This window comes from Corvus hawaiiensis, chromosome 20 (assembly GCF_020740725.1).
Source record: "Corvus hawaiiensis isolate bCorHaw1 chromosome 20, bCorHaw1.pri.cur, whole genome shotgun sequence".
Taxonomy (NCBI): domain Eukaryota; kingdom Metazoa; phylum Chordata; class Aves; order Passeriformes; family Corvidae; genus Corvus; species Corvus hawaiiensis.
In genome coordinates, this window is record NC_063232.1 from 5099231 (window position 1) to 5121095 (window position 21865).

Consider the following 21865-nt stretch of genomic DNA (forward strand, 5'->3'; position numbering starts at 1 on the left):
ACCCTCAGAACAGTGGGTTCAGCACGGGATGAAAGGGGAGATTGAGAGGAGGCACAGGCACTCCTGAGCCCACAGGCACAGAGATCACATGGAGATTGCTCAGATTTTTGCAATTCCCTGTTTGCAGGCTGTGCTGGGTGTGGCATTAGGTGTCTCCATCCTACAGAGGTCAGGGTCCTCAGCTAGGTCCTCCTTTTGGTCCCTATAGGGGACCTATAAGGTGGATGTGGTGCAGCTGACCCAAATAATGCATTATCAGTGGGCACCTGTGTTCCCTTTCCTCCTTTCCTGGGCCTGACACTCTCCCAATCCCACAGGGAGGGGATTTTGCTCAAAACCTGCAGAGAAAACCACCAGATTCTTTTTTCCTGGTCTTTGTTTTGCTGATTGAGTTGCACTGCTTTGGTTTAGAGGTGTTACCCAGTGTCAGGGAGGCAGCAAAGCCTGGAGGAGGGATTTGGTGCTGAGCTTTAGGCTAAACCTGACCTGCCTCTCAGGTGGTGGTTTCCCAAGCACTTAAAGGCAGGAGGAGCTGGCCCTGCTGCTGAATCCTTGCTCCTCCCTGAGCCTGCTGTGGTTCCCCATCACTGGATCCTTGGCCATTGTCATTACATGTGGGGGGACCAGTGTGGGGAAAACAACCTGGATTAAAACAATGAAAGAATCTGAGTTCATTTTAATCCCTGTCAGATTTCCAGTCTGGTTTATTGCACAGGTCCTGGGCCATAGGCAAACTGCTTTAATGGTTAATTAGCACCACTATACCACATTTAACTCCCCCCCCTCCCCCCCACCCCGACTGGGTTTTTTAGCATTAATTTACAGCCACCAGGTCTGGTGTCTGCCTGCTAACAGAAAATCACCAACATTTTCGTTACTTTCATTTATTCAGTGCCTTACTGCCACACTCATCATTCAGTAGGAACATATGGTCATCACTATGATTATTTTTTCTTAAGTAGTGTCTTCCCTCCCCACTTCCTTCCTTCTGCATGACTCTTCTGTTTCCATTTTGCAAAAAGGGCTTATTTTCACCTCCTTTTATGGTCCATCTGTTGATGTCAGTGGCAGTGAAACAGTTAACGCTGACATTTGAGGCTGGTGGTAGACTTGGCCATATGCAATAAAGCAAATGAGCAAATGCTGGCATGGAGAAGTGCCTATTGCTCAGCTCTGGCTTATATTTGCACTGAACTTGGGCTTGGGAGGGTGCAAGACTGAGTAAAGTTTATGTTCTGGAGGCTCTGACTGCGTCACATCCCCCGGTCACATTTAATTATCGCCAAAAAGCTGCTTTCAGTGCGTTGGTTTGGCTTTTGTTTTGTTTCAAGCTGACTGCAAATTTGAGGTCGTTATTTTGTTCTCACGGTGAGAGGTTGGAGTTGAATGAGGAGACAAAAACTGGAGGAGACCAAAAGTTCTTGGCCTTAAATGCCTGTCCCAGAGGAGGCGGTTGAGTGCAATTTTCTCTGTTGTAAGGGGGATGGATTGGCTCTTCCCTCTCCTGGATGTGCACAGCTGGGATCACTTTGTCCTGGCCTGCAGGGAGGGGCTGATGAAAGAGCTGCTGAAGCTGCTAAGTGACGTTTTCTGTGAAAGTCTTCAGGATTATATAAACTTGGATTAACTGTTGGAGGCTGGAAGTTTCTCCTCAGTCATTGTTGAGGCAGCTGTGTTTTAGGACTGTAGCTGTAAACTTACCCACTTGAAAAGTAGTTCTTTTCTTTTGGTTTTACCTTAGTTCTCATCACCTTGTCCAAAACCTGCTCCAGGACTGCACTGCTCTGATAGAAGGATTCCAAGTTCTAGGCAGAGTTTGTTTGCATGTGATTTATCTCTATTTTCCTTTCCTTATCTCACCACCTTCCTTCTCCAAGGGTTATCCCTTTTCTCCTCACCTTGGCAAAGAGGGTGGAAGACAACAGAGCATTTTGCTGAAGCTGTGAAGGACTTGGCTTGGAAAATTTGGGCCATTTTATAATGACAGTGTCTGCAAAGTTCCTCCCAGACTGGGTCTTTCCAAGCCTAGAACTCAGGCCTTCCAGACCATGAGACTAATTGGAAAAAATAAAACAGGAAATCAAATGATGTTTCTTTGTGGTGTTTGAGCCATTAGAGTGGGTCTGGAGTTGAGATTTCCAGAAGGAACTGATTTTCCTATCTGAAAACTGCAGGTTTCAGGCAGTCACTTCTGTCCAGGCTTACAGGGAGGATGCCAATTAGAACTTGCAGAAATAGGCAAAACTGCATTTACTAGTCATTTACCAAATCAAAAAAGCATTTACCAAGAAATTGGTGAGTCAAAATAACTGCAGACTGAGGGGATTTGCATCTGTTTGGACCCAAACTGATACTTCAGTGAGTCTTGCCCTTATTACTGTTTAACAAAACTAAAGGTAAATTTTCTTCCTGACCAAAGCAGGGTTTATTTTTTTTCCCTGCGCACCATCAGTCCCTGTGCTCTGACCACTTTTGTGTCTTGGGAAGGAGCAGGAAGGAACTCTGTGAGTCAGTAAAAATCATTTACATCATTGTGCAGGGTTTTGGGGCTGGATGCAGGGTTTCCAGCACATTCCCAGTTTGTGATGCGTGTCTGGGATTGCTCTTAGTGCATGAGCCTGCTTAGAACAGACACCTCTGGTGTTTGTGCAACGTCCCAAAATATCACTTAGTGCTTTAGGGAAATGATTTAGGAGAAGGGTGCTTGCTGTGAGCAGTTTGCAAAGTAAGGAGGGTTCAAGAAGATAAGGAAATGCAGGCAGGTGTGAGGCAGATGGCTTCACACGTTGTATCTCCTGTCTGGTTTCTGTGGTGCCTCTCATCTTCTCCATCTCTGTCCCTTGAGTAGAGATTTCCCCAGCAAGTAGCAACTGAGTCACCCCTGGGTGCTCATTTCCCCTCCCTGCTTTATAGTGAAGTCAGGAGTCAGCAGATGAGTGCTTTCAACAAATGGTTGTGTCTCAGCTGCACCACGTTGAAAATGTAACCTTTAAAAGAGGGTCAGGAGTAGGAGTTTCTTGATCCACATCGGTGTCACAGTCTAAATTCAGTGGCGTGGTATGCAGAAATGCCCATTTCTCATTTCTTCTCAATTTTCTCAGAACTTTCCCATTGGGTGCCTTGCTAAAGCTTTTGAATTGGTCAGCAATGTGAAGCTGTTTGCTTCTGAGATGAATCATTATTAGTCATAAAAGATTCCTTACCTCGAAACAGCTTCCCGTTGTGAAATCAGAGAGAGAACACATTTCAGTCTCCCTCCTGCTAAAGGATGCCTGGGAAAGGAAATCCAAGTTTTATTCTCTTTCTCAAAGATTTGTTTGATTGATTGATTTGAAGTTTTTGGAAATTTAGCAGTAATGTTTCCCTAATGCTGACTTGTCTTCCCTCAAAGCAATTAGAGCAGCCAGCTGATGAAGTGTTGGTAATCACTGTTTACAGCAGCAGCAGTGGGATTATTTTAATATCCATGGTTATCCATGGGTAACTGTGGTTCTTGTGGACTCGGGGAACTGCCTGCAAAGCCTCGGCTCTCCCAACTTCCCTGTGCTTTTGGCTGCAGGGATTGGGAGCCAACGGCATCCGGCTGACCATGGAGAGCGCTCTGACGGCCCGGGACCGGGTCGGGGTGCAGGACTTTGTCCTGCTGGAAAACTTCACCAGCGAAGCTGCATTCATTGAGAACCTGAGGAAACGCTTCAAGGAGAACCTGATCTATGTGAGTAGCACAGGGACAGTCACCAGGGTGCCCGTCAGTGACCTGGACAGTGTTTGCTGCACGGGACAAAGCCAGCTTTGCTCTGCAGTGGAGTTTGGAGATGGTGGTGTCAGATTCCACAGGCCATGGGTGCTTGTGCCTGGACTAGTCTGGGATGCTGTCATTTGATGGGTGTAGGGACTCACTGCAGTGCTCCCGTTGAGATCTGGTGGCATTTACAGCACTGAAAATCCAACTCTCACCACATTCTTCCCTCTCCTGAATTCACTCACTTCCACCAACCCCAGACCTGAACTCAATCCTAAATGTGTACCAGAAATAACCCAGTGTTGTGGCTTGTTAGAAGCCCTAAAACCATTTGCAGGTGCTGTTTACCCAGCAAGGGTAACATGGCTGGCACAACTCCAGCAGTGTCTCTCTCCCAGAGCTAAGAGGTCTCTTCCTCACACCCTTGGCCTGTTTGGGAGCCCTCAGCAGCATCCCCAGTACACCAGAACGGGTGTCCAGCCTCCAGAGATGCCTGAGCTCTGCCTCCAGACCCCCTGTAACCTCCCTGCTTTTTGTTCTCTTTTTCAGACCTACATTGGCTCTGTGCTGGTGTCTGTGAACCCCTACAAGGAACTGGAAATCTACACCAAACAGAACATGGAGCGCTACCGCGGCGTCAGCTTCTATGAAGTTTCTCCTCACCTGTGAGTGGGTGCCAGTGCAAGGTTGTGTCATCCCCACACAGCTGGGACATGTGAAAACAGGCAAACAGGACTTTTCCCTGTCCCAGCTGCAGCCCTGAAAATCCTAGGGATAGAAAGGGATAGAGAGGATCCTCCGGAGGGTGTGGTGTAGGGCTCTTTCTATTCCTGTTCCTCTCTCCGAAGAGGATGAGTTGCCTTTGCAAGAGCAGTATTTGGAAAGGGAGTTGGTTCCTTCCTGGCTGCAGGAACAGAGTTGCTTACCCAGCCCTGGCAGGACAGGAGTTCATTGTTCCAGGGTTATTTGGGGTCTCTGTGTCCGGGCTCTGAGTTTCCCCAGCACGGGGCTAAGTAGGGAAAAGAGTTTCTGGTGTGTGGGGGTTTCTTTCCTACCTCTGCTGTTACTGCCTGACCAATATTTATCTGGTATTTCCCTTGTTGCTAAGATACCCTCAGCCTGCTGGAACAAGGAATGTATTTATTTACATGGTCTGGCCTGGTGAGCATTCCCAATTTCCCATTTTAAAAAAAAAAAAAAAGTTTGAGGTTTAAAGTTATTTTTGAAAGCATTTGAATTTTTCTGTCAGACTGAAAGAAAAAAGATGACTGAGAGCTGAGGCCACGTGGCTTCAAAATGGGTTTTTTTCAGGACTAAGGGCCAAATTCTGAGCACCTCTTGGAGGGTTTTTTATGTTGTGTTGTGTTTTGCTGGGTTTTTTTAAAGACATCTTGGAAGAGTAAATGATATCATTTTTGAGCAAACTATTTGGGTTGTTTCTTATTGCTGGCACATAGCCCAGGAGAGTAAACAAACCAGAATGTGCTGCAAGCACAGAGAGGGGGAGAAACACCATTACTTGGGAAAGTCTCAGCCTTGAAGTCGGATTTGTTAGGACAAAAATGTGATTTTTACTGTTGATCCCATATGGGGGAGAATTAAACCTGAAGAACCCTGCATTCAAACCTGCTCAGTTCTACATGAGCCACTTTGCCTGTGGTCAGGGAAGGGCTTCTGTGCCCTTGGATGTGAATTTTGGGACTCTCTGGAAAATCCTTGGGATTGTGGCTCTGTTTTTAAGTGTGCAGTAGGTACAGGATGATGACAATGCTCATGGATAGCAAAAGTACTGAGCAGATGTGCTTTAATTCCACTTAAATCACAGTGTAGCTGATGATTTCTTGGGCTTTCTTTCTCCTTTTAACAAGTCCCTTCAGAAGCTGTAAAATGTGCAGCTCATAAGTGAACCCTGGAGAACTGTGATCTTGGATTCTGCTGCTCTCACTGGGAAAACAAGAGTTTTTTGTTAACTGTTTTTGCTGTTCCATTCCATTATTTGATTATTTTATTGCATTATTTGATTATATATGCATTGAAAAATCCTCTGAGGAGCATCAAAATGCTCCATCTGCAGTGTAGTACTCAGGGCTTCTCCTTTTCCAGTAACTCAGGTGTCTTTTTTGCTCTTTTTCCTCTTCTAAACTGATTCTAGAAAGCCCAAACACTTCAAGATTCCAGTGTCAGATAGTTCAAGTCTAGGCCTGAATGCTGAGTTTTCTGGGAAGTGCATCCCGTTCAGAAGAGGAAAGTTATCCCTATGGGCTTGGAACACAGCATATTCCCAGAGATCTGTCACATCCTGTCCTGGTTATGGCCTGCAAGTGGGACCACAAACATCTTTCCTTGAGGTGATTCTGTCTGTGCCATGCGTGACTGGAGCTCCTGGGGCTCCAGTAAACAGCCCAATAAAGGCACAGGGGCCAGAGGCACTGCTTCAAATCTGAATTAAATTTGCATTTATTCAGCTGTTTCCAAAATACTCCAGAGGCAGAATCTGGATGGGAAGAGAGGGGCACAATGTGTTTTGTGGGGTGAGTGTGGAGTTGTGTTGCCAAGGGAGCTCATTGGTGTTGTCTTAGCACCAAGTATTAATAGACTTGAGAAAGCCACAGCTGTTATTTTGGTGTGATTATTTCTAATTAATAGCACAGCAGGAGAGTTTTAAAAAAAGGAAAATGAAAATTAAAAAAAGCCAGGCTACTGAAAGGTTGTAAGGTGTATGAAGACCGGATATCTGCTTGATCGCCACGTGTCAGAGCTGAAAATGTTGTCTGATGTGAGTGTGCTGTCCTTTTCCTCTCCCTCTGAGCAGTTGTCACCATTGTCACTCATCCCCTGCTGCTCTCTGGTGTTGTAGGAGTGTGTGAGACTCTGGGTGTGAGATCCTGTCTGCTCTGTCATGGGCAGCAATACAGAAACGGAAGAAAAAGCAGCGAAGGAGGAAGCAGAGGGGCAGGGCCAGGCTCTGTGCGCAGGCAGGGGGAGCTGAACTGGTGTTCAGGGCAGTGGAGGGTGGCAGAGGGAGCCTGCAGGATGCTCTTTGGTCTGTGGGGGCTTATCCAGCTCTTCCCACCATCCAAGAGAAGCTCTGGAGCCATCCAGATAGCAAAATGCAGTTGTGACCTTCTGAGTGTGTCATCACTTAGAAGATAAGCAAGAAAAAAATACCAGTGGAGAACAAGGTGTTTCCTGAATGTAAAAAACTTCTGTCCCATGGGACCAGTGTTGAGAGATCATTTATATTTAGCAAAGGCAGTTGATCTGCACGGTTTAGTCAACTTCTACCTTTTCTTGTCAGAAAAAAAAATCAAAAGAACAGTTTAAAAGAACTTGACAATTTGTGTCATCACCCTGCAGAGCCTTGGCTCTATGGCTGAGGTGTCAGTGCTGTCCTGTGTTGGCACCAGCGTGCGGAGCCGTGTGATCTCACCCAGCCTATGGCCTGGGGCTCTTTTGGGGGATGTGTCAGCCGGGATTTCACAGGCAACCCCCTTAATTCCGGCTGTCTCCTCTCAGCTACGCCATCGCAGACAATTCCTACCGCTCGCTGCGCACCGAGAGGAAGGATCAGTGCATCCTCATCTCCGGCGAGAGCGGCGCCGGCAAAACCGAGGCCACCAAGAAGATCCTGCAGTACTACGCTGTCACCTGCCCCGCCAGCCAGCAGGTCGAGACCGTCAAGGACCGGCTGCTGCAGTCCAACCCCGTGCTGGAGGTACCTCCCGTGCAGTCCTGGCCCTGAGTCACCAGGAATGATCCCGTTTCCTGACAGCGGGGCCCCACGGGGCGGTGACAGCGTGTCCAGGGAATGCTGTGTGGGCACAGCACTGGGGAATCCCGCTCTGATTCCCAGCCAAAGCAATCCTGCCCAGCTCGCTTGGCCCTTTCCAGTCCACCAGCAGCAGTTGTGGCATGGATGGGGTGCAGGGAAAGAGGGGATTTGGCGTGGGAAGAGCTCTGGGTCACTGCAAACGGGCACATCCTGGTGGGCAGCTCAGAAAGGCGTTCGTGGGTTCATTTTCTGGTGCTGTGGTGTCCTCTAGTGTCCAGCCGCGGCTGTCTGCAGTGCCCTGAGCTATCCCTGTGTCCTGTATCCCGGGAAAGGTGAGCTCCCAGCAGCAGGGACAGCCCGGCAGCCCCTCTGGCAGCGAGCTGTGACAAGCGGCCGTGATGATGGAGGAAGCTTGGATAAGGCTGTCAGACATGACATATGTTGTCAGCAGTGGACTGGCATTAAAATCAGCTTGCAGGGGGGATGGAAGTGTTTTCAGAGGATGTTCCATCTGCACTGGGTGTAAAGATCAGCGTTAGAATTCAGGGAGCAATCTGTTTCCTCCTGGGTTTCCAGGAAGGAAAATCCTAGGCTGTAAATAAATAACTGGCAGCTTCACCCAAGTGTTTATAAATAATCTGACTTGGTACTCACTTATTTTTCTCTGATCATTTTCATTTCAGGCCTTTGGAAATGCAAAAACCCTTCGAAATGACAACTCCAGTCGGTTTGGGAAGTACATGGATGTGCAGTTTGATTACAGGGTAACTTGGAATCTGGTTTCTAATTAAGAACTGGTCCCTGTTACAGGAGTTCTCTGTGCTGCTGTGTGTGTGTAGTGAGTGCTTTGCATTTCCTTGGTGACAGCATAAGCAGAGCCTGTGATAGCAAAGTTTGTTTCCAGAGGGTTTTATGGCACTCACTGTCCTTTCATTCCTCCCTTATTTCTCTCTGTAAGGGAACACTGAGCTCAAATCCTTTTTATTTCTAGGGTATTTCATTTCTAGTGCACTGTGCCAATGGATACTCCCAAAGTAAATCCACATAAAGCAGCTGTGACCTGAAGATAATCCCTGTCGTGTGTAACTTTGCACAGTGTTCGGGTCCACTCTGATCCCAACTGCCCCACACCAGGAAGGTGGACACAGGGCAGGAGCTGAGGAGCTCAGTTTTGCCATCCTCCAGTCCTTTAAGTCTTCTTTAATCCCTCCACACTCAGTTTTGGTGTTCTCCCTTTGTGGTGAATTCCTAGAAGGAATTTCAGCACTCAAATCACCACCGTGCTGGAGGCGAAATAGAGCTCGTGGCACACAGTGACAGATAATTTTTTGTGATTTTGTAGGCTTTTGCTTCAGATCTTGTCTTTGAACAGACAACCAAGAAGCAGAAATATTTTCCTCTGTGTTGATGAACTCTTTCCACATGTCTGCTTTGGTTTAGGGGGCTCCTGTCGGGGGCCACATCTTGAACTACCTCCTGGAGAAATCCCGAGTTGTGCACCAGAACCACGGTGAGAGAAACTTCCACATCTTCTACCAGCTGCTGGAAGGAGGGGAGGAGGACCTGCTGAGGAGGCTGGGCCTCGAGAAGAACCCACAGCAGTATCACTATTTAGTAAAGGTGAACATTAACTAGTAACTCTTAAAATATTATATTATAGGACTGGGATATTTTCAATTGACTTTGTAATTTCCTTCCCTCACTTCAGAAATAACTCCGAGGTGACTGCTATAAAAAGAAATACACAATGCATTGAGCATGGATAATTTATCTTTGATGATTATTTACTTATCTATATCAAACTGTGTCTTTTTAGGGTCACTGTGCAAGGGTCAGTTCCATAAATGACAAAAACGAGTGGAAGATTATGAGGAGAGCCCTGTCTGTTATCAGCTTCAATGACAGCGAGGTGGAGGTGAGGATCTTTAGCAGCACAGATTTTCCTCCTTTTAAGGATTTTTTCTGCTTTGATTTAGGATTTCTGATTGAAAGCAGTGAATCAATTCAGCGTGAATGTATTCTCTACAAAAATCCTGAAAAAAATACCGAATGTTCTCCTAAAATGTGAATTAGTACAAAAACCTCGCTGTGTGTTTATTCCATCGTCCTGATTTTTGCCTGTTGCTTCCACCCCAGGATTTGCTGAGCATTGTGGCCAGTGTCCTGCACCTGGGGAATGTCCAGTTTGCTGCTGATGAGCAGGGGAATGCTCAGGTCACTACAGAGAATCAGATTAAATACCTGGCCAGGGTGAGTATCCCCAGTGAGGGAGATACTACAGGAAAGGTGAATTGTAGAGGATTCCTTACTTTGAGCTTGATATCATCATATGATTTTAGACTGTGATTTAGAGGTTCTCATGAATTTTACTTTTATTTGACCTAAATAAAATGCAAATATTATCATCAAACCCCTTTAATTGACAACTTCTCTATTTACCACCTGACCCACCACTGCCTTGAGCTTTTCACCTTTGGGCAGTGAGGTTGGAACAGACTCTGGAGAAGAGCTTTAAAGAAAGAACCACCTTTGTGCCTTTGCTTGGTCACTTCCTTCCAGCCAATTCATTTGTTAGCTCATAGCCCTGCCAGAAAGGAGGGAAGGCAGGGATTGGTCCTGCAGAGGTCTTGCAGTGAGAGTGGGAAATAAAGAGTTGTTTCACTGGGCTGGGATTTGAGGAAAATGGAATGTACAGCTCCATAAATTAATTGAATATCCTGCTTGCAGCTCCTGGCAGTGGATGGCTCTGTTCTTCGGGATGCATTGATCCACAAGAAGATCATAGCAAAAGGAGAGGAGGTAAGAACAGGCCCTGGGAATTTGGGAGGCAAATGGGATTAAATGAATCAGCTCTGCCAGCAGTTCCCTTGTCACCTCCCACAGGAGGCTGGGTCCCACTGGTGACTGTTCAGCCATGAGCAGGATGGGTGGGAGTGGCTCTTTAGTAATGATGAAGCAGGAAAAGGGGATCCCTTGGTTTGGGGGGCTGCTGAGTGGCTTTTTTCTGCTCCTGCCTGCAGCTGGTCAGTCCCCTGAACCTGGAGCAGGCTGCCTACGCCAGGGACGCCCTGGCCAAGGCCATCTATGGCCGCACCTTCTCCTGGCTGGTCAACAAGGTCAACAAATCCCTGGCTTACAAGGCAAGTGACCCTCTGTTTGTTGATACCCAGACAAATGGGTAAGCAATTTCCAAATGTTTCGGCTGCAAAGCAAGTTCCATGCTTTTAGTAATTTCTAAATTAATTTGTTTTCCAAATTGCGCAGTAAGCGCTGGAATTAAATGATTGAGATCCAGGCGTGGATCATAGCTGTGAGTAAATACCTACATTTGCTTTCTGCTCTGTTGCAGGAAGAGAAGTTTCCAGGCTGGAGAAGTACAACAGTTCTAGGATTGCTGGACATCTATGGGTTTGAGGTTTTCCAGCACAACAGGTTTGTTTTAATAAATTCTGAATGACTTTATTCTGTTACAGTGTTTTCTCTCCTGCGGGAAACAAGGCATTATTCCATTTCTTAGTAAAAGAGGTGGCATTTAAAAGTCAGGAATTCAGGTGAAAAACTGACAATCACAGAGCTGCTAACACTTGGGACAGCCAGCTAATAATTAGCATTTACAGCTATTAATGGTGCTGGTATTTTAAATAAACTGTTGGTTTTTGGGGTGTATTCATGCCTTAGTTTGAGCTGTGCCGTTGTCCAGCTCTCCAGCCCAGGGGTGGCTGTTGTGGCAGCTTCCCATGGCAGTGATAAATCAGGGGATGGGACTGACAGAGGCTGGAACCTCTCTGGCAGGTAGCACTGAACCAAGACTCTCAAATTTGCAGTGTTATTGGGCCTTGATTCAAAGTTTTTGTGTTCCTCCATGTTCCATCCTTCATGTTCATTTTTCCCTCCTACTGGAACTCTCTGAGTTTCCCTAAATAATAAACTTACAGTCAGCAAAAAAACACTTCACAAAAATCTGTTTCTCCTGCTTTACTGTATTCCTGTGCTCCCACTGTTTGTAGCTTAATTACTTGTGCCCCAGCCTTAATGATTATTTTCCTGATTTTTCTTTGCAGCTTTGAGCAGTTTTGTATTAATTACTGCAATGAAAAGTTGCAGCAGCTCTTCATAGAACTCACACTGAAATCAGAGCAAGAGGAGTACGAGTCCGAGGGCATCGCGGTAAGAGCCCAACTCCTCCCTTCCCTCTCCTTCCAGAGGCTGCAAAAGGAGCTGCTGCTATGATTTCCAAATAAAAAATTAAAGAACTTTCCTTTTTCCCTTCTTCTTGAAACCCTGGTAACTGTGTGAGACAGCTGGAAGTGAGTAATGGCGTCCCCAAGCTTTTACCCTGATTTTAATGAAGGCAATGTTAGGAAAACAAATGTGATGAGTGAAAAAGCTTTGACAGAAAGATTGTTCAAGTCAGGTGCTCTCTGAAATGTTCTGAAATTTACCTGGTTTTTTTTCAAGTCTAGAGTTGTTTTCACCTAAGTGTGATTTCTTGTCTTCACAGTGGGAACCAGTTCAGTATTTCAATAACAAAATAATCTGTGATTTGGTGGAAGAGAAATTCAAAGGCATCATTTCGATTTTGGTGAGTTGAAAACATCTTTTTGAATGAAAAATTTGGGGCACTGTAGTGGAAAACAAGAGGGAGAACATGGAAAAAAATCAGTTTATGTTGGAACTGTTTGAGTAGGTGGGAAGAGCAATAAATCACTGAACAGTGACACCATTAAAATCATTTTTATCACCTCCATGGGCTCTGGGGAAAGCAGCTCCCAATCCAAGCAGTCTGGAAGGAGGGAAATGTTTTCCTTTTCAGCTCTCAACAGTTCTTCATTTATTGAGCTAAAAGTTGGTTGCCTGTGGAAAGGCCAAAGGGCCGGTCTGGGGCAGTGTTTCAGTGAGGCAGAGCCCAGTCAGGAATCCCTGGAATTTGTGTGTTTGTAGGATGAGGAGTGTCTGAGACCTGGGGATGCCACAGACATGACATTCTTGGAGAAACTGGAGGAGACTGTGAAGAATCACCCTCATTTTCTCACGTGAGTGTTCCCACAGCTGAGGGCAGTGGTGGATCCCAGAGTGGGAATAACATCCTCACTGTGCTGGGTCCCACATAAAAGATGATCATTTTCTTTTACAAAGAGATTTGATTGATATTTAAGACAATATAAAATAGGTTGTCAACACTAAATGCCTGACTGAGCTTCAGAATGTAATAGGGGCAACAAAACTCTCGTTACTGACTCACGTCTCACCTTGCAGATGATTTACTTCAGTTTTGGAGCTCCAGATGTCTGTTTATTCTGAAGGTTCTGCTTTTATTCTGAATGCTCAGCGTAGGATGTCCACATCTTATGTGCACACAGAACCACTCTGCAAGGAACACTGAAATTCCCCTTTTCAATAAACATAAATACATTTAATGGCACTTCTATGATGTGCTGGTTGATAACTTTATTTACTTGAAAATCACCAAGTCTAATTTACATTCCCTGCCCACCTTTGCATGGGCCTGCTCCAGGATTGAATGTCCTGGTGCTTTTTGAAGTGAATCCTGCAGGATTTTGTTTCAGCTGAAGGTGTTTGCTCCCTCCCCAGGCACAAACTCGCTGACCAAAAGACGCGCAAGTCGCTGGGGCGGGAGGAGTTCCGGCTCTCGCACTACGCCGGGGATGTCACCTACAGTGTTGCAGGTAACACAGAAAAAGCAAAACTCTGGGCCTAAAATACATCCCCACATCACCTGATCAACCAGATTAATTTCACATCTCAGTCCCCGCCTTGAAGTTCCCATGGAACAGCCTGAGTGGTTTGTTTTTCTTCCAGGTTTTCTAGATAAAAACAATGACCTTCTCTTCCGGAACCTGAAGGAGGTGAGTGTGGAGAGAGGAGGTTTCCAGAACAGAATGAGGAGCTGGGTTTCAAATGGGGTGGCAGCTGAGGGAAAGGATTCTTCTGGACTCCACCTGGAGGCTGTGTGTCCATAGGGCTGCACTCTGAAAAGAGTGATTGAGATCCCAGTGTTCATTTTGTTATTATAAACAGTTTTGTCCCCAGGTTTCTTTGGTAGTTCTCTGTACTTCATCTCTGAAAACATCTCTTTCTGCAGACCATGTGCAACTCAGAGAATCCCATCATAAACCAGTGCTTTGATAGGACAGAGCTGACAGACAAAAAGAGACCTGAAACGGTGAGAACTCAAGAGCTGGAGGGAGCTGTGGCTGCTCCTTCTTTTTAAAGCATGAACTCTTCTGACATGATTTAAATGCAAATCCCTCACATTCTTCTGGTTTGTAACCAGTTCCAAGTCATCCCTTCATGTGTGGTTTTCTTCCTTTTCTCCTAGGCAGCAACTCAGTTCAAAAACAGCCTCTCCAAACTCATGGAAATCCTGATGTCCAAAGAACCCTCCTACATTCGCTGCATGAAACCCAACGATGCCAAACAGGCTGGTATGGCCCTGGGGACAGAGACAGCACGGGATCCCAGTCAGGGAGGCACAGAAAGGAGCAGAAATGAAACCCTGCACGATTTTGGGTTCATCCTGGGTCTGCCTGAGCCTCTGTAGGGAGGGGGTGGCAGTGCCAGCAGCCAGGAATGGGAATGGGAGCACTGGTCTCTGGTGGAGGAGGGTCGTGGTTAAAGTAAAGAATTATTGGCCTACGTAAATTCATTATAATGACCTTACTCTCACTCATTTTTGGTTCCTCTATGCATAAAACATCCCAAAGGAAAACTTTATTTTGGAACTAAATATAAATAATTAAAAAGGGCTGGGCTGGGGGGGGAAGGCAGGAGACACAAAGTTTTGTGGGACTTGGGCTGGGAGGATTCACTGGAGGTTAAAGGTAATTGTGTAAGACACAACAAGAGCTGAACATTCCCCTTCTCCAGGCAAAGGGGCAGCTGTGCACTGATTGTGTTTTTCCATTTCCATGCCCTGCCAAGATCGATTTGATGAAGTCCTGATCCGACACCAGGTGAAATACCTGGGGCTGATGGAAAACCTCCGGGTGCGCAGAGCCGGCTTCGCCTATCGGAGAAAATACGAGGTGTTCCTGCAGAGGTAAAGCTGCTTTGGAATTCTTTCCTTTGCTGCTCCCTCTCCCTGGGCTTCATCCCATTGATACTGAGGCTGGGGAGCTGTTTTGAACAGCAGCTCTACCACACAGAGGGCTGGGAAGCTTGGGCTCTCTCCCTCCTTGGACTGCACTTCTCTCCCTAAGATTTCTTCTCCTGCCAATTCCAGGTACAAATCCCTGTGTCCAGAAACATGGCCCACGTGGGATGGGCGGCCCTATGATGGAGTGGCTGTGCTGGTGAAGCATCTTGGCTACAAACCAGAAGAATACAAAATGGGACGGTCAGTTCTGTGTCTGAATTTGAGGTTATGAATCACTGCATGTCCGTGTTGTCCCTTTGAAATAAAGCTTCTCTAGATAATGGGGGAGGGAAAGATTACAGAGCCCAAAGGGGATGCCAAAAGTAACTTTCTCCAGCATGTTAAATGAAATTCTGCATTTCTGTTTCTAGAACAAAGATTTTTATCCGCTTTCCCAAGACGTTGTTTGCGACAGAAGATGCTCTGGAAGTGAGGAAGCAGAGTCTGGGTGAGGCACTCACACTTGCAGTGGATTTCTGTTTAAAATGTTGAGTCTTTTTCTACCAAAATCTGCTTGGTCACAGTTGCAAATTGCTGCTTTTCTTGCAATTTCAGCCACAAAAATGCAGGCGACGTGGAGAGGTTTCTACCGCCGGAAGAAATTCCTGACCATGAAACGCTCAGGTATGAGAGACACAGAGAAAGAGATGTTCCCTCAGCAGCTCCCACAGCAATTCCCATCTTTTTACTGACATTTACCCAATGTATCATATCATTAAAAACTCGTATTCCTTATGGCCCACTGAAAGCTGTTTATTTCCAGGGGGGGTTTTCCTGAGCATTTTTGGTGCCAGTTTTGTGTGGAGTCAGTTTGGGGATGAAGGAGCTCCCTTAATGCAGAATCTTTTGTGTTATTTTTAGCCATCACCATCCAGTCCTGGTGGAGGGGAACCCTGGGACGCCGAAAAGCTGCCAAGAGGAAATGGGCAGTGGAGACCATCAGGAGGTGTGTGAAGAACAGCCCAAGCCCTCAAACGTCACATTCCTTAACAATAAGATGCTAAAAATAAACTTTATTGTCACTACAGAGTTTTTAAAAATTAGTTACAACTATTAAATAAAACCCAGGAAATAAAACATTTAAATACCACTAATTTTGATGACTTCTTCAATTTTCTAACAATATTTTTCACACCCACAGGTTCATTAAAGGCTTCATTTACCGGAACCACCCGCGGTGCCCAGAGAACGAGTATTTCCTGGATTACATCCGATTCTCCTTCCTGATGAACCTCAAGAGGAACTTACCAAAAAATGTCTTGGACAAATCTTGGCCAACTCCTCCCCCATCGCTCTGTGAGGTGGGAATGAGACCTGGGATGTGGGAGGGGAATCCAGGGCTAGAGGATTGCAGCTTCTTGGGGTGTGGTGCTGTTGCAACACCATTTTCTCCTGGGTTTCTCATCCATTTCTGAAATTCCCATCCATTCTTCTCTTAACAAATTCAGTTCCCTCTGGTGCTATTATTATTGTGCATCTGCTTGAATTAGTTTATCTGCTCAAAACAAAATATTGCAGAAAATCCCAGTTACTTTATCCAAAGGATTGTTTGGATTGAAGGTACAGCTGGAAGACAGGAAGGGCGCAGCAGTGCACGGAGGAGGGATCCTGGTGTTTATTCCCTGTTCTAAAGCAGCTGGAGAAGTCACAGGGCAAACCCTCGTATAGAAAGGCAAAAAATCAACTATTTATTATTTAATTCTTGGTCAGGAAACAGCTTTTTAACCCAGCAGTGCATTTTCTGCAGTTGCAGCTGCTCTGTTGGGTTTGTCAGTGGTTCTGGGCTGGATGTGTCCCTTTTGGGTTTGTTCCCAAGTTCTGATCCATCCCCTTTCCCATGGGCTCCCCGCAGGCGTCGCAGCTCCTGCGCAGGCTCTGCATGCAGAACATGGTCTGGACCTACTGCAAGAGGATCAGCCCTGAGTGGAAGCAGCAGGTACGAGCACTGTTGCAGGGTTTCCCTGACATTCCCAAGAGCCTGTAGGAAATGGAGGAGAGGAGCAGCTGGATGGGAGGGCCAGGGCCCTGCACTGGGGCTCAGGGCAGCAGTGGGGGGCTGGAGGGTTGTGAATTGCTGCATTCTGGGGCACCACGGGAACAGGGTCATTGATTTAGGTTTAGGTTAGAGACAAAACACTAAAAGACTGGAATGTGCATAGAAGAGACCTCATTCTATACATATTTAAATAGGTACTATTTAAGAAGTCTGTGGAGCCAAGCCCCCACATAATTTCTCTATTTTAAGGCCCCGTTACTCTGCCCATGGAAGCTAAAAATATAAGAAGCTGCATTATTCTGCCTGTGCCATGTAAAGTAGAGAGAAAGAATCCTGCAGACACAAACCCAGTCATTTTTCAAACAGAGACGTTACAGGAACAGTTTCAGCTGCTCTTGTAGCTAAAAGAAATAAAAATGATACTGAGATTTGAGTCATCTCATGGAAAGGTAGAGGGGGGGAGTTTTTATATTAAAAAAAAAAGCTCAGTAAAGAGACATAATAAGAGATGTTGGCTGTAACTGCTGTGAAGGTTTTTCACTGCACAATCTCTCACCTTCTGCAGTGCATGGACACATGGAATGAAAGGTTGGGGCTGAGCCTGTGATTAAGGACATGGGATTAACTCAGCTCAGCAGCTGCTTTCCCCCAGCAAAGCAGACTCACTGCTAAGGAGCCTTTTTTATCCCCATTTTCCCCTGTAAATCATCTCAGGTGCCTTGTCCGTATCACAGCCCTGGCCCCAAGTACAGCAGTGGGGATTTCCCACTCTCCCAGTCCCTGCTTTGTTCTTGGAGCTAAGGAGCCCAGAGCTAGAGTGGCAGGGGCTGGAACTCTGCCACCTCCGAGGGACTGAAGGTTTAGGGTGACTCTTCATCCAAACAGGAACTAAATTATGGCTGCTAATAAAACCACAAAGGGAACATCTAACACCATGTATCTTTTTAATGAGGAGAAATTTTATACTAAACAAGAACACTTCTTTTGTCCTTGCAGTTGGAACAAAAAGTAATTGCCAGTGAGATTTTCAAGGGTAAAAAAGACAATTATCCTCAGAGTGTTCCCAGGCTCTTCATCAACACTCGACTGGGTGAGTAGGGGTTGCCAAGCTTAACAGGAGGAAGGAAAGGGGGGATTAATCTACCCTTCTCTTGCTGGAAATTCCTTTCTGACCCCCCACCTCTTTGGTTTTAATACAGGTAGAGAAGAAATAAATACTAAAGTCCTTCAGGCATTGGAAAATGAAGCACTTAAGGTGAGAGATGTGTCTCAATACTTTTGTCAAGCTTCCAGAGTTATTCAGCAGAGGGGAATATGAGATTTCTGGAGAAAGTACAGCAAGAATTTTACATTGTATTAAGCTTATAATACTTTAGAGGACAGTCTGGGAAGAGCTGATGGATTAGAAAGTGGAAATTTGGGCAGTTTAATGACATCAGTTAAGAACTGAATGGCTTACAGCTGGAGAGGAAGGGGGAAACCCCCAGAGTGACACCAAACCTGGGTTTCCCAAGCCCCAAGCAGTGCAGCCACCACAGTGCGTCCAGAGCTGCTCTGGGGCAGCGAGGAAGTTCTGGCACAGAGATTTTCTGCATTCCCGGTTTCCCAAGCCCTGGTTGGTGCCTGCTGGGGGCTGGCAGTGCCCCAGGGGCGATGTGGCCCAGCTAACTCGTGTTTCAGTACGCAGTGCCCGTGGTGAAGTACGACAGGAGGGGCTACAAGGCGAGGGCACGGCAGCTGCTGCTCACCCAGAGCTCAGCCATCGTCGTGGAGGAGTCCAGGATCAAGCAGCGCATCAACTACTCCAACCTGACAGGTGGGAATGGCATAGGGATGGGGCTGGGCATTCTCCTGACCCTGCACCTCAGCTGCACTTCTTAATGCACCCATACAAACCCTAACTTGTCTTTGTCCTGGACAAGAACGGGATGAGCTGATCCTGGTGTTTTAGTATCTTGTAACTGAGTTTTTCTAAAATGAGGCTCCATAAAATGTCATAAAAATGACTCAATCCATCTCCCTCAACCCTCCCCCAAGTGAGTTCCCAATTGCAGGGCCCTGCCACAGGGATAGTTGCACCATTCCTGCCCAGCAGCTGCCTGGGCCACTGCTGCAGCTTTTGGCCCTCGGAATATCTGACAGGGACCCGATTCTTTGGGGAAACTGCCGAGCCTGCTGCAGTGGTCACTGCAGCCTTTGGCTGAAGCCTCTCCCCTCAGCCCCCCTGCAGCCTCTCAGCTGTGCTGTGTGGGAACAGTTGCTGCATTTCTGGGAGAGGCTGTGGAGTGCTCCCCTGCTGACACTCCCCTCTCTTCCCCAGGCATCTCCGTCAGCAGCCTGAGTGACAACTTGTTTGTGTTGCACGTGCACTGCGAGGACAACAAGCAGAAGGTACTGGGGGCTCATCCCTCCCTCCTCCAGCCCCCACTGGAGAAAGGGTGAAAGGCACAGGGGGGCACACAAGGTGACAGGGATGTGACTTTGTGCCACCTCTAAGGGGCCTTTCACTGGTATTTCCCTGTACTCTCAGCTGGGGCTCAGCAGTGCTTGCTCTGGTGCTGTCGCTGTCCCCCGTCCCTTACAGCAGGGTAGTTTTGGTACAGTGACACCAAAGCCACGATTCCTAAAGCATGGACTCTCCTACCAGGGAGACGTTGTCCTGCAGAGTGACCACGTGATCGAGACACTGACAAAAACAGCCATTCTGGCCAACAAAATCAACAACGTCAACATCAACCAGGGCAGGTGAGTGGCACTGCTTCAGCATTAAACATTCCTATACCTCATCCAAATGTACCCAACCCACCTCAACCAAGGCTCCAGAGCAGATCTATTGCAGCTCTGTTAACACCCAGCTCCTGGAGAATCCCCCACGCTCACCAGAGCTGTCTCACCTTTTGCTCTTCACAGCATAAAGTTCACAGTAGGACAAGGCAAAGAAGGGATCATCGACTTCATCTCGGGCTCAGAACTGCTCATAGCCAAAGCCAAGAACGGGCATCTAACAGTGGTGAGTGTGGGCTGCGGATCACTTACCCTGGATCCAAACCAGCATTCTGACATGGGACATGTGCCATGGGATGTTCCTGCCAATGGCAGTGCCCTGCCATCCCAGCCTTTCCCACAGTTGGAGCTGGGTACAAGGCTCCTGCAGCCCTGAGGGGCTGCCAAGCTCACTCACACTCAGCAAGGGACTATCCTAGCACTCACTTTTTATTCCCCCTGCCCCCAACATTCATTAACTCCACAGCAAATCAGATTTTAAATACATTTAAAAACCCAAACAAAATGCTCTCCCCTTCTCAGCTTGTTTATGGTGATCCTGGCAGTCAGATCAGCCCCACAGCTGATTTATGCACTGTCTGATCCCAGCTTATTCAGAACTAAATCCAGAACAAATCCAGACTGCACTGACACCCCTTCCAGCAAAGCTGAGAGCTCCCATTAGGACCACAGATGCCCAGCCTCAGAACAGCCTCAGCATGTTCAGGAATTAACCTTTTGCAGCATTTTGAACACACTTTCAAACCTGTCCTTCTCCTGCAGGTCGCTCCTCGGTTGAATTCCCGATGATGAAAAATTTCCCTCCACGGAATTGGCTGAACATTGTTCCCAGCAAACCCCCCCCCTTCCTCGCTTTGCTCTCTCTGTTATTACCAAAGACCTGCACTTTCAGAACAACCACAGAATACATCCTTGCTCTCTTGTCTTATTCTCAAAGTCCCAAACCAAGGCCTTCTCCTCTCTTCCTTACCCAACTGAACGTGGGGTCCAGCACAGCTCCTGCAACCACAGCTTGAGACCTTCAGCTGGGATTTGAGGGAGAGTTTAAGCCCTGATGGAAATGACCAAAATTTGTGCTTGTCATCACCAAAAAAAAGCACGATCAGAAAACAAGTAACTCTGCTGCTTTCTCAGCCAAATCAATGAAATGCCAAACTTTCTATTCAGAATGTTTTATGAAGAATTTTGCTCGGAGATGTTTTAATGCTTTGTGTTACAAATATAGCAAAGCCATATTGTGTAAATGAGTAAAATCTGTAAATACTTTATAGCCAAGGATAAGATGCACTACGAGAGATGATGTGGAAACTTTTATGTTTTAGATTTGGAATTTTTGTTGTTTTTAGTTTATGGTTACAAGGTATAACCTGAAAAACCCATCATGTAACTACTTCACTGATCAGGATCCAGAGACTTTTATCTTTTTTTGAAGTCAGCTGTCCCATTTCTTGCTCTCTATTTTTATACCGTAGCAATTTTTCATATCCACACAAACACAATGTAATACAAACTGCAGAGGTTACCACTGCTCTGGGCTGGCCATGGGATGAACATGAGCTTCCCCTCTTGCCTTACCCTGTCTGGAAGTCACCACTGCCCCTTCCCCACACAGCTCCGCAGGCTCAGAGCAGCACCTTCAGAAAAAATGGCTTTTCCTCTTGTTCCCAGCAATAACTGGAAGTCTGATTCCCACAGTATTTGTATCAGTGCCTCAGTGCTGCCTTACGAGGGAGGGCTGGGCACTGCTGCTGCCCACAGCTCCAGGGACACAGGGGTTGGCTGCTGGCTGCAGCACAGGTTCCTCCTCAGCACCTTCCTTTAACCCAACAGCTGCAGGGTGCACGGCTCCATGGGGAATTCCTGCTGCATCCATGGCACAGCTCCACAGCCAGGCATCCTGCTCTGCTTGCCTTAGACATCCTTCCCCTCCCTCCTGGTGCAGCCACAGCCAGCCCTGAATGAATCTCACCCAACGCTGCCTCTCTCGCACCTTCAGCTCCATCTCCTCTGGTTCCTGACATGATGCCATTGTCCAGCCCTGCTCCAGGCTGGAATGTGGGATATACACTGCAGGCCATCCCCCCCCAGATGTGCTGCAGTGTGTGCAGAGCACGCTGCAGATGTTGGTGTATAACCTCTGCCAGACTACGCTGAATAAATTTTTACAAAAAACCCACCCCCCCTTGTCTTTGGTGCAGTTTCCTTACATGTTTCAGGTGAGGCTGAGCCCCAGCCCCATCTCTGTGTCCATTACAAGGAGCAGGTCATTCCCCACCGAGCAGGTAACCTGTGTCCCTTCTCTCCATCCATGGAAACGGAGTGGATGAGAAATGCTGCAAGAGCAGGTGAGAGGAACTCACCAACCATTTCCCAGGGTTTTATATAGGGAAAGACTGGATAAAAGGGCTGCTCCCA

At 46.9% G+C, this 21865-nt stretch overlaps 1 protein-coding gene across 5 annotated transcripts in view; it reads left to right on the top strand.

The window, feature by feature from the left end:
• The window catches only part of MYO1C (myosin IC), a 50945-nt gene extending 29319 nt beyond the window's left edge, over nucleotides 1-21626 (top strand). For all 5 annotated transcript variants that reach the window (XM_048324770.1, XM_048324773.1, XM_048324774.1 and 2 more), the window contains exons 2-32: nucleotides 3560-3715; nucleotides 4292-4407; nucleotides 7259-7457; nucleotides 8198-8278; nucleotides 8955-9134; nucleotides 9331-9429; nucleotides 9651-9764; nucleotides 10242-10313; nucleotides 10535-10654; nucleotides 10864-10946; nucleotides 11576-11681; nucleotides 12016-12096; nucleotides 12456-12547; nucleotides 13107-13201; nucleotides 13335-13381; nucleotides 13618-13698; nucleotides 13855-13960; nucleotides 14457-14574; nucleotides 14758-14871; nucleotides 15042-15118; nucleotides 15226-15294; nucleotides 15532-15616; nucleotides 15812-15971; nucleotides 16523-16606; nucleotides 17663-17756; nucleotides 17866-17921; nucleotides 18347-18482; nucleotides 18987-19057; nucleotides 19314-19411; nucleotides 19577-19676; nucleotides 20213-21626. In XM_048324770.1, coding sequence (XP_048180727.1) covers nucleotides 3560-3715; nucleotides 4292-4407; nucleotides 7259-7457; nucleotides 8198-8278; nucleotides 8955-9134; nucleotides 9331-9429; nucleotides 9651-9764; nucleotides 10242-10313; nucleotides 10535-10654; nucleotides 10864-10946; nucleotides 11576-11681; nucleotides 12016-12096; nucleotides 12456-12547; nucleotides 13107-13201; nucleotides 13335-13381; nucleotides 13618-13698; nucleotides 13855-13960; nucleotides 14457-14574; nucleotides 14758-14871; nucleotides 15042-15118; nucleotides 15226-15294; nucleotides 15532-15616; nucleotides 15812-15971; nucleotides 16523-16606; nucleotides 17663-17756; nucleotides 17866-17921; nucleotides 18347-18482; nucleotides 18987-19057; nucleotides 19314-19411; nucleotides 19577-19676; nucleotides 20213-20239 — 3117 coding nt within the window. In that variant the 3' untranslated portion in view covers nucleotides 20240-21626. The remainder of the gene's footprint in view (nucleotides 1-3559; nucleotides 3716-4291; nucleotides 4408-7258; nucleotides 7458-8197; nucleotides 8279-8954; nucleotides 9135-9330; nucleotides 9430-9650; nucleotides 9765-10241; nucleotides 10314-10534; nucleotides 10655-10863; nucleotides 10947-11575; nucleotides 11682-12015; nucleotides 12097-12455; nucleotides 12548-13106; nucleotides 13202-13334; nucleotides 13382-13617; nucleotides 13699-13854; nucleotides 13961-14456; nucleotides 14575-14757; nucleotides 14872-15041; nucleotides 15119-15225; nucleotides 15295-15531; nucleotides 15617-15811; nucleotides 15972-16522; nucleotides 16607-17662; nucleotides 17757-17865; nucleotides 17922-18346; nucleotides 18483-18986; nucleotides 19058-19313; nucleotides 19412-19576; nucleotides 19677-20212) is intronic.
• Nucleotides 21627-21865: the final 239 nt, after the last annotated feature.